The 11212-nt window shown below is 63.8% G+C and overlaps 2 protein-coding genes across 2 annotated transcripts; both read left to right on the forward strand.

Annotated features, from left to right (window-relative positions):
* Positions 1-414: 414 nt before the first annotated feature.
* CHRND (cholinergic receptor nicotinic delta subunit) lies at positions 415-3763 on the forward strand (the record flags this gene model as incomplete). Its single annotated transcript, XM_084529910.1, has 12 exons — positions 415-466; positions 1017-1162; positions 1277-1321; positions 1463-1572; positions 1697-1852; positions 2005-2120; positions 2241-2441; positions 2681-2792; positions 2887-3001; positions 3097-3298; positions 3383-3495; positions 3581-3763. The coding sequence occupies 12 exons, from the start codon at positions 415-417 to the stop codon at positions 3761-3763; spliced, it is 1551 nt and encodes a 516-aa protein (XP_084386036.1).
* Positions 3764-4630: 867 nt separating this feature from the next.
* Positions 4631-8983, forward strand: CHRNG (cholinergic receptor nicotinic gamma subunit; the record flags this gene model as incomplete). Its single annotated transcript, XM_084529913.1, has 12 exons — positions 4631-4667; positions 4951-5090; positions 5246-5290; positions 5466-5575; positions 5663-5818; positions 6037-6134; positions 6900-7103; positions 7320-7434; positions 7734-7848; positions 8132-8336; positions 8427-8560; positions 8644-8983. 12 exons carry the CDS (start codon positions 4631-4633, stop codon positions 8809-8811), a joined length of 1527 nt encoding a protein of 508 aa, XP_084386039.1. The 3' UTR covers positions 8812-8983.
* Positions 8984-11212: the final 2229 nt, after the last annotated feature.

An 11212-nucleotide genomic window follows, 5' to 3' on the forward strand; every position in this document is an offset into this window, starting at 1 on the left:
CACCTCAGCACCCTTTTCCTTAGAGTCCAGCACCGGTGCCCACCCCACATGAAACCCCCTCCCCGGGGACGTGCCCCCGGTGGGTGCCAACACCTCCAGCTCATGGGACAGCACAAAACTGCCCTCGAGCAGCATCCCTGGGGCTGCCGGGTGGTGAGGAAGGGTCTGCTCCTCCCTGCTCCGGGGTGACAAGGTGGCACCATGGGGTGGCGAGGCCAGCTGTGCCTGCCCATCTCCCTTCTCCCAGCACGGGGGTGCCGGAAACAAGGGGGCCACGGGGGGGGTATCCGGTGCCGGCACCCTTCCCCCTCGGCACCTGGCACCGTCCATCCCGGTGGCCGGACATCCGCCGGGCCAGGCCAAGCGGGGAGGTGGCGAGGAGCTGGCACGGCGCGAAGGCACCGCGGGCACCGCATGGGGGACCTGCTGCTGTGGCTGGCCCTGCTTGGGGCACTGGTGGTGTGGGGTGAGCGGGGCCCCGGGGACTGGGAGGTGGGGGTGCTGGGGGTTCCCCCAAGGCTGTGTTTTGGGAACTGATTGGCAGGGATCTGTCACCGAGCATTCCTTGTGCCGCCGTACCCAGAGCTGTGTCGTCACCGTGCGTCTGTCTGTGTGCACTGTCCCTGTGTCTGTGTCCCTGCATGTGTGTAGGTGTCTGTGTGTGTGTGCACGCTGCCTCTGCCTCCGTGCGTGTGTCCGTGTGCCCCTGCGTGTGCACAGCAGCTCTGCATCCTTCAACATCTCCCTATACATCCTGGTCCGTGTCCGTGTGTCCATGCATGCACGTGCTGGGTCTGTGTCCAGGTGTCTGTACGTCCCTGTGTCCATGCGTGTCCATGTGTCCCCACGTGTGTGCCATCCCTGCACACCCTGTGCCCCACATGGCACCAGCGTGCAGCGTCCTGGCCAGCTCCTGTCCCCTCCATCCTCGCCCTTCCCTGCCCTCGCTGGGTATCCCTGCTTGGGGGGGCAGCAACCCCAGCCCCCGTGGCTCTGCCTGACCCCGCACCCTCTAGGTGGGCTCTGCGTTAACCAGGAGGAGCGGCTCATCCACCACCTCTTCGAGGAGAGGGGCTACAACAAGGATCTGCGCCCCGTCGTCTCCACCGACCAGGTGGTGGACGTCTACCTGGCCCTCACCCTCTCCAACCTCATCTCGCTGGTGAGCCCCAACAGGCAGCAGCAGGCTGGCTGCGCCCCAAAAAGGCTGGTTTGGGCTGGGGGGGGTCCTGGGGAGAGCTGTGCCATCTCCGTGCCCCCCCCGCTGTCGTTGCAGAAAGAGGTGGACGAGACGCTCACCACCAATGTGTGGCTCGAACAAGTGAGTAGGGACAGGAGGGGAAAGGGGACAGAGACCAGTGCTACGGTCGCTGTCCCCGTGCTGTCACCCTGGGTGCCACAGCATCAGCTGTGGGGTGGCCTGGTGTGGTGAGGGGGTGACCCAGGGGTTGTCCTCCACCAGGGCTGGACGGATTACCGCCTACAGTGGAACAAATCCGAGTTTGGTGACATCGAGGTGCTCCGCCTGCGGCCAGAAATGCTGTGGCTGCCTGAGATAGTCCTGGAGAACAAGTGAGCCCTGCCTCAGTTTCCCCTCCCCAACCTCCCCGGGCAAGCAGCCTCACCCAGAGCCGTCCCCAGGCGCCCAGGGCTCTCCCTCGCCCTGCTACCACCTCGTTTTTTTTCCCCCTCGCAGCAACGACGGGCTCTTCGAGGTCGCCTACTACTGCAACGTGCTGGTCTACAACACCGGCTACGTCTACTGGCTGCCGCCTGCCATCTTCCGCAGCGCCTGCCCCATCAACGTCGACTTCTTCCCCTTCGACTGGCAGAACTGCACCCTCAAGTTCAGGTGCCGGGGGCAGGAGGGTGGCCAAGGAGCCGGGTCCCCAACCCCGCGGTGCCCATTGCTGTTGGGGTGCAGCACGGGGAGGGATCCAGGACCCTCCCGATGGAGGATGGAGCTGGTGGGTGCAGCCCCTCACCGCCTGTCCCCCCCCCCAGCTCGCTGGCATACAACGCGCAGGAGATCAGCATGCACCTGAAGGAGGAGAGCGACCCGGAGACGGACAAGTATTACCGCGTGGAGTGGATCATCATCGACCCCGAAGGCTTCACAGGTAGCGTTGGTGCTCTCCGCCGTGTCCCATGGCAGTTGGGGACACCCCAGACAGGGCTCAGGACACCCCGGTAGCTGGGGACTGCTGGGGGTGGTGAGGATGGCCCAAATGTCCCAACAGAGAACGGCGAGTGGGAAATCATCCACCGCCCGGCCCGCAAGAACATCCACCCCAGCTACCCCCCGGAGAGCAGCGAGCACCAGGACATCACCTTCTACCTCATCATCAAGCGCAAGCCGCTCTTCTACGTCATCAACATCGTCACCCCCTGCGTCCTCATCGCCTTCATGGCCATCCTCGTCTTCTACCTGCCCGCTGACAGTGAGTGGCCCCGTGGCACCTGTCCTGGGTCATGGGGACACCCCGATGCCCAACGTGGGGACATCCTGGCACCAGGACACCCCGGTGTAGGACCCTGTCATCCCTGAGCAGGGTGTAGGATCACCCAAGTGGGACCTTGTGCTACTCCTACAACAGAAAACCCCACATGGGGCCCTTTAGGGTGGGACACTGGGAGGGGGACCTGCGGCAGGGTCGCCCCGAGCTCACCTGCTCTCCAGGTGGTGAGAAGATGACCCTGGTGATCTCGGTGCTCCTGGCCCAGTCCGTCTTCCTCCTGCTCGTCTCCCAGCGCCTCCCCGAGACCTCCCACGCCATCCCCCTCATCGGCAAGTGAGTCCTGGGCACCGCCGGGCACAGCGAGGGCATTTCGGGGTCCCCGGGGTGGCTTTGCACGTCCCCACCCCCTGTGCCAACGCCACCCCAGGTACCTGCTTTTCATCATGCTGCTGGTGACGGCCGTGGTGGTGATCTGCGTCGTGGTCCTCAACTTCCATTTCCGCACCCCCAGCACCCACATCATGTCCGACTGGGTCAGAGAGGTGAGGGGGGGAACCCCGGGGGTGCCCCATCTGGGCCAGGTGCGCCCGGCTTTTGGGGACAGAAAGCGGGGACACGGCGACGTCCTGTGCCCAAGGTGTTCCTGGAGAGCCTGCCCCGCTTGCTGCGCATGTCGCAGCCGGCGGGGAGCGCGGCGGGCGCCCCGTGCATCCGGCGCTGCAGCTCGGCCGGCTACATCGCCAAGGCGGAGGAGTACTACAGCGTCAAGTCCCGCAGCGAGCTCATGTTCGAGAAGCAATCGGAGAGGCACGGGCTGGCCAGCCGCGTCACCCCTGCCCGTGAGCTTCAGCCCCCTCTCCGTGGGGATAGGGGGGGACACGGGGAGGGTGGCTGTGCCCTCTGAGGGGTCTCGTGCCCCCCAGGCTTGGCACCAGCGGGGACGAGCGAGGAGCAGCTCTACGAGCAGCTGAAACCCGCCGTTGATGGTGCCAACTTCATCGTCAAGCACATGCGGGAGAAAAACAGCTACAACGAGGTGGGGGCTGTGGGCACGGCGGGGTGGAGGGGGGCTCCCCATGCCCACCGTGCCCCCGCTGCCCTGCTCCTGGCTCCCTCCCCAGGAGAAGGACAACTGGAACCGCGTGGCCCGGACCCTGGACCGCCTCTGCCTGTTCCTCATCACCCCGATGCTGGTGGTGGGCACGCTCTGGATCTTCCTCATGGGCATCTACAACCACCCGCCGCCGCTGCCCTTCTCCGGAGACCCCTACGACTACCGGGAGGAGAACAAGCGCTACATTTAGGGTGGCCGGGAGGAAGGGGGGGTCCTCTCTGCTCACCCCGCTGTGGCTCGGGGAAATAAAGCTGGGTGCTTCTCGCCGCGGGGCGCAGAGCTGGTGCCTGCTCTCGGTGTCCCACCCGAAATGCCGAGCCCTGGTGTGTGCCGGGGGGGCGATGCCCACCCAGGGGATGGGTGCTGCTGCGTGTTCTGGTGCTACAGGGGGGCCAAGACCCCCAGCCAGACCCCCAAAGGTCTCCCCCATCCCGCAGTGCGTGGCTGGGGCCCAGGGGGTGTCTCCTTCCCCGGCTCAGCAGGAGCAGGCCAGGGCTCCGGTTTCAGGGGGCACAGCTGACGTCCCCCGTGCCGGTGGTGGCCCGGGACAGCTGCCACATCCTCTCCACCGAGCCAGGAATGTGCTGCTCCCCCTGATGTGGGGCCGGGCAGGATTCAGACCCTTGAGGCGGGACCTGCCTGCCCTAGGGGCCACCAGTCACTGCTGGGGGGGGGACACAGGGCACCGCTGGAGGTGTTTGCAGGGGGACACCCCCTTTCCATAACCCACGACCACATGGCTTTCCACTATGGGGCCATACATCCTTTTCTGGGGGATATGGAGGAACGGAATCAATCATTTTGCCCCCAACCCCACTTCCACACCCCACCAACAGCACGAAACTCCACAGGAGCCACCCAGCACACCGCCACCACTCCGCTGGTGGTGGAGGGGGGGGACAGGATGGGACGCAGGCTGCCTCCCACCCCTCCCTGCCCCACAGGAGCAGCTGACGGGGCCGGGGACAGCTGTCCCATCCTGCCGGGCGCCAGGCCCAGAAGCTCGGCGTGCAGGCGGCCGAGCGGAGCCCCAGCCCCTGCGCCCCACGGCTCCGCCATGCGCAGCCTCCTCCTCGCCCTCTGCGCCCTGGCAGGTAAGGGGTGCCCACGCCGCGGTGTGGGGGGAGCGCTGGGGGTCCCCCCTTCCACTGTCTTTGTCCTTGGGGGCTTGTCACCCATGGGTGCACGGCTCCGTGCACCGTCCCCCTGGGTGTCCCCACGCTCTGTTTGCGCACCGCCAGGCACCTTCAGCGGTGCGTGTGCCCCCTCCCCATGCACGACCCCCCCCCAGCCATGCCAGCAGCCCCTTGGGGCATCACCGGCCCCCTCATCCCCACCCTGGGGTGCCCCCACGGTGCTGCGTGCCCCCCCCCCCAGGCGTGAGCTGCAGGAACCAGGAGGAGAAGCTGCTCCAGGACCTGATGACCAACTACAACCGGCACCTGCGCCCGGCCCTGCGCGGGGACCAAGTCATCGATGTCACCCTCAAGCTCACCCTCACCAACCTCATCTCCTTGGTGAGACCCCCCCCAGCCCACAGCAGTGGGTGGGAGCAGGGACCTGGGGTGCTGGGGTGATGCTGCAGGGGTCCAGGTGGCCCTGGTGGGATGGGATCTGTCCCCATGGAGGGGACAGATGGCTAAAGCCACCTCCCCCCTTCTTTGCTTGCCAGAATGAGCGGGAGGAGACCCTCACCACCAACGTCTGGATCGAGATGGTGAGACCTCAGACAGGCCCCCACCCCGGTTACCTTTTCACCTCGTGGCGGGCTGGCACCGTAACCCACCCCCCCTTTTGTGGGTGCCCCCTGCTGTGCCCGTTTTGGGGACAACACGGGACAAGCAGCCCCGGGGAGCGCCGTGACCCCCCTTCTCTTTGCTCCCCTTGCCCAGCAATGGTCCGATTACCGCCTGCGGTGGGACCCCGAGGACTACGACAACATCCAGCTGCTGCGGGTGCCCTCCACCATGGTCTGGCTGCCCGACATCGTCCTGGAGAACAAGTGAGCCCACTGCGGGGTGCAGCAGGGTCACCTCCTCACACACGGGGTGACAGCCTGGGGCTGAGCCCACCCTTTTTTCCCCCCCAGCATTGACGGGACATTCGAGATCACGCTCTACACCAACGTGCTGGTGTCCCCCGACGGCAGCATCTACTGGCTGCCCCCCGCCATCTACCGCAGCTCCTGCTCCATCCACGTCACCTACTTCCCCTTCGACTGGCAGAACTGCACCATGGTCTTCCAGTGAGCACCTTACGGGGGGGTGGGGGGGCTCCAGGGGGACAGGGTCCCCCCTTGTCCCCAAAACCTCGTTGTCTTGCAATGAGTCCCACTTGCAAAGTGCCACCAAGCTGTCCCCTGGCACCCCGTGACCACCAGGAGGTGAGGGGCTCCTGAGCCAAGCCAAGTGGCCAAAAAAAAAGCAGGAGGTGGCCTGCTGCATGCCGCCTGTCCCTCCCCAGGTCCCAGACCTACAGCGCCAACGAAATCAACCTGCTGCTGACGGTGGAGGAAGGCCAGACTGTGGAGTGGATCTCCATCGACCCCGAAGCCTTCACAGGTAGCCCCACGCCCCCCCAAAAACACGAGCAGCCCACCCTGGGGGCACCCAGAAACCTGCTGCAACGCCGCTGGCTGCCAAAATCAGGGCGGTGGGGAGCGGGGGGAGAGGCTATTAGCAGCCCTTGCCATTACATGGGTACTTAAGTTATTAGTGGAAGCGGGAGCCGGGGAGAGATTTGTTTTTCCAGCCCCCCCCGGCTCGCCGCTCTCACCGCCTGGCAGTCCCTCCCGGAGAGCGCTGCTCCCGGCAGCTTGATTGATGTTGGGAACGTAGCTGTCACGGCCAAACGATGACGTTTTCCATCACATTTTAATTGCATAGTGAAGGAACAAAATGCTTTTCGGGCGGAGAGATTTATTTTTTCATTACCGGCCCGAGCTGCGATCTTGATTGGGAAAAATCTATCGCTCCCGCAGACGGCGGGGGAAAACAACGCGCCTTAATAAAGCGTCACGCTCGGCTTCCCCCACGGCTCCCCGCTGGCAGGGCGCTGGGGGGGACTCCCGGCCCCACATGTAACTCATCCTGGGAGCCCCTGTCCCCAAGGGACCCCCGGTGCCCCAGCGGTTCCCCCTCCTGTAGCTTTCAGGGGTATTTTGGAGCACCCCTCGGTGCTCATCGCCCTCCTCTGCCCCCTCATCGTGGCCCTAGCACCTCTCCCCACACCGTGCCCAGCCTTCCTCATCCTCCCACCCACGCTGGGGGCTGGCAGTGTCCCCAAAAGGACACGAGGACTCACCTGGTGGCATCCCTGCGTGGCAGAGAACGGCGAGTGGGCCATCAAGCACCGCCCTGCGCGGAAAATCATCAATTCGGGGCACTTCACCCCGGATGACACCCAGTACCAGCAGGTGGTCTTCTACCTCATCATCCAGCGCAAGCCCCTCTTCTACATCATCAACATCATCGTGCCCTGCGTCCTCATCTCCTCCATGGCCGTGCTCGTCTACTTTCTGCCCGCCAAAGGTATGCTGGTGCTGTGCCGGTGGTGTGCACCGGGATGTTCATCCCCAGCTGCTCTATTTCAGAGATATTTGGGGTTTGGGGTGAATTTTTGGGTACCCTTGGGTTAAGCTGCCACACAGGACTTGGTGGGTTCGTTGCTGGGGCAATTTTGCCGAAGCGGTGCCGTGCCCACACCGCTGCCCCCTGCCAAGCCTCCCCTTTGCCCCTCCTCGGCAGCGGGCGGGCAGAAATGCACCGTCTCCATCAACGTGCTCCTGGCCCAGACCGTCTTCCTCTTCCTCATCGCCCAGAAGGTGCCCGAAACCTCCCAGGCGGTGCCGCTCATCGGGAAGTAAGTGACACGAGGAGATGGGGTCACACTGGGCCAGCGGGGGTGTCCGGGTGCCAGTGCCCGTGGACAGGGCCCAGGCACGGATATCTGCCCTATCTGCTCATATCCTGGGCAAGCTGCCACGGCAGGAAGGGGAGAGGGAGCCAAGGCTCCCAGGCAGGACGTTCCAACCCTCCACGTGCAGGGTGACACGGGGTTACCGCGTGCCCATGTCCCACTGCTGGTTCCCAGTTTCCACCCCGAATTCCCACTACCGTAGCTCGTAGCGTGGTATCTGAGACCCCGTGCCCCCCTCACAGGTACCTGACCTTCCTCATGGTGGTGACGGTGGTGATCGTGGTGAATGCCGTCATCGTCCTCAACGTCTCGCTGAGAACGCCCAACACTCACTCCATGTCCCAGAGGGTGCGCCAGGTACCTGCTTCCAGCCCCCTGCCCCTGTGGGGATTAGGGGGGGCGTCTGGGGTCTGCCCTACTCTGTAGGTATGCCCTAACCCGATGCAGGGACCCCCAGATGTCCCCAAGGCACCACGCTGTGCTGCTGACCCCTCTAAGCCGCTACTGAGCCCTGGGGAGCAGCGGGTGCCCGGTGGCACAAGGGTGCTCCAGGGATGATGCGCTGGGACCCAACTGCACCCACGGGGTGCCCTGGGTGGTGTCGGGGGGACCAGGACCCCATGGGTGACGCTGTGCCCAGGTGTGGCTGCACCTCCTGCCCCGTTACCTGGGCATGCACATGCCGGAGGAGGCGCCGGGGCCGCCGCGAGCCTCCCGGCGACGCAGCTCCCTGGGGCTGATGGTGAAAGCCGACGAGTACATGCTGTGGAAAGCCCGGACCGAGCTGCTCTTCGAGAAGCAGAAGGAGAGGGATGGGCTGATGAAAACCGTGCTGGAGAAGATCGGTGAGTGCCCTAGGCGGGCTGGCGTTTCCCCTGGGTGATGCGCCGGGCTGCCCGGGGTGCTCACCGGTGCCTCGGGCCGTGCGCCCGCAGGCCGCGGGCTGGATAGTGGCTACGCTCAGGACTTCTGCCAGAGCCTGGAGGAGGCAGGCCCCGAGATCCGGGCTTGTGTCGACGCCTGCAATCACATCGCCAACGCCACGCGGGAGCAGAACGACTTCAGCAGCGTGAGTCGGGGCTGGGGTGGCACAGGGGGTGGCCGGGGGTGGCAAGGACAAGCCCTCAGTGCCCCCTCGATGCGCGCCCACAGGAGAACGAGGAGTGGATCCTGGTGGGGCGGGTGATCGACCGCGTCTGCTTCTTCATCATGGCCTCCCTCTTCGTCTGCGGCACCGTCGGCATCTTCCTCATGGCTCACTTCAACCAGGCGCCCGCCCTGCCCTTCCCCGGGGATCCCAAACCGTACCTGCCCCAGTGACACCCGCCAGGTGATACCAGGGGGTTGGATGTCCCCAAAATCTCCGTGTCCAGCTTCCTGGGGACTGGGGTGGCAGGGCTCTGTCACCCCCCTGCTGTGGGGGTGATGGGGAGCACGGGGCGGCTGTGGTTGTGCCGAACGTGGAAGTAAACCTCGTGGCAGTCTTGTGGGCTCCCGTGGCTTCTTTGTGCCTTACTGCTGGGGTTACCCCTGTGGGACGACCCCCCCGAGGGCTGGCACCCAGCTGGGGACAGACACAACAGGGTGGGGGTCCTAGCTCTGTGCCCCCCTTGCTGCTTACCTCATGGTGGGGGCCAGCTGCCTGCATCTGCTCCTCCGTGCTGCAGCTCGTGCTGCCCGCAGGCAGCTCCGGGATGTGCTGTGCCTCCACCAGCCCGGCCCCAGCTGCCTCTGCTGCTGCTGGAGATGAGCTGGATGCTGCCAGCGACCGGCTGCTGGCACTGCCAGAGGTGAGGGCACGGATGGGAGGGGGAGAAGCAAACCCCCAGCAGCTGAGACGTGCCTCTCTTGGCTGCTCACAGCCTGGTCACGGCCAGGAGCCATCCGTCCGGCTGTGCCAGCCTGCCCCGTGTCCTCTGCAAGGTGGCTTTCCCTGCCCCGTCCCCAGAGGTGCGTGATGCCCGTGGCACAGAGACCAGGCGGATCCAGAGCTCTAAGCTGGCCCCTCAGAGCAGCAGGGATGGCTCCCACCCACCTGGGCTCGGGCACAACCCCCTGGCCGTGATCTGGGTGAGGTGACCAGGTCCTGGGGCACGAAACGCCTCCAGGACACGGCCATCGCGCTGGTGGGTGGCAGCACCACGCTCCTGTCCCCCCACAGCCACACACAGTCATGTCCTGTCCCCAGTCTCACAGTGGCTGAAGGGACAGGAGGCCCTGGTTTGGAGTCCCCAGCCCTGCGAGCTTCCTCACCATCACTCCTTGAACCAGACAACCCCAGCCCAGCCGTCAGCTCCTGCTTGACCAGCGGACAGGCAGGGTTCACAAGCCTGCAACAGCCCAGCAACCCCTGGGGAAAGCAAAGCCCTGGGGATGGGTTCTGTGGCTTGAAGGCGTTCAACGTGCTGCTGGTTTCCTCAAAAGAAGCTACACGCGGATCTGAGTAAGTTTAAGGGTGGACAAAGCCCTTTGGGATGAAGAGAACAGGGAAGGTCAAGGCTCACCGCAGATTTGGGGCTCCTGCTCAGGCTTGCTATCTGAAGAGGATCTGAAACCTCCTCCTAGGGTGCAACAGAGGCTGCTTCCCCTCCCAGACAACCCCGTGGCTATCTTTTCATCACTTCCTAGCAGGACACGGTAGATCACAACCCAAAAGCACTGCTCAGAAACCAATCTGGCTCCATCCCTCCCCAACCCAGTGGAAGCACCAAATCCAGTGCTTCACACCGATCAAAGAACACCACTTTTCTTCGGCCCTCACGAATCCTCGTAGCATTTAAGAGGGCAAACTCCAGGTCCCAGCCAGCTCGCTCCCTGAGCAAGAGGAACTGGTGCCGAGTTCCTCCAAATCTCAACCACAGCGGCAGCGGGAGGCACAGCCTCAGGGGAAGGGCTCTTCTGCATCTCTCTCGCAATGAGTATTTAAGGGCGAGCACAGCAGGACTGCAGCATTTTCCGATTTAATAGCAAGCCTGCGCTCATCAGCACCAGCTTAGGCGCAGGGCATGAGAAGCAAGAAGTGGGCGAGTACATGAAATAGCAGAGGTGGACGCGACGCGCAGCTGGGCACAACAACAGGACTAAAACCCTAAGTGATGTCATCTGCAAGAAGCTAAATGCGCTGTGGATAAAAGGAGCCTGCAGCTAGTATTTCAGCCTTGCCTTGCTAGGCTATTTTTGCTTAGATTGCCAAAATGTAATTACAACTAAATCCCCCTAACAAATACCAGAGAGCAGCAGGGGAGAGTTGTATTTAAAAGGAATTTTAAGTAGCAGCCGTAGTAGTACCTGATCACAGCAGGGAAAACAAACTGCGCCTGGGAAAGAGCATTTGGTTGAAAGCTGGTGGCAAACAAGTGGCAGGAGCAGGAACGGGACCGTGGGGTCTCGAGAAACACTAAGAGTGATGCTACAGCCAGGGAAACTGCCCTGCCCTCCTGCCCAGCCAGGTGCCAGCAGGCACAAGCTGCGTGGCCATGGGGAGCAGGCAGTCATCAGTCACTGTGCTACTGCCTTGGACTGAAACCTTCAACGTGGAAAACAAACCCCTCGGAAGAATACTTGAGGCTGTCTTCTCTGCCAGTCCTGCCTGCCTTCAGTCTAGACTTCAATAACAACACCAGGAATTTGTGATTGGAGGCATAAGGCTGGAGGTCTCCTGGTCCCCAAGGCTGGTATCTCTCCCCCACAGGCTACTGGTTCTGTGGTTACTACCAAACTG

The sequence above is a fragment of the Aythya ferina genome (assembly GCF_964211825.1).
Source record: "Aythya ferina genome assembly, chromosome: 9".
Lineage (NCBI taxonomy): Eukaryota > Metazoa > Chordata > Aves > Anseriformes > Anatidae > Aythya > Aythya ferina.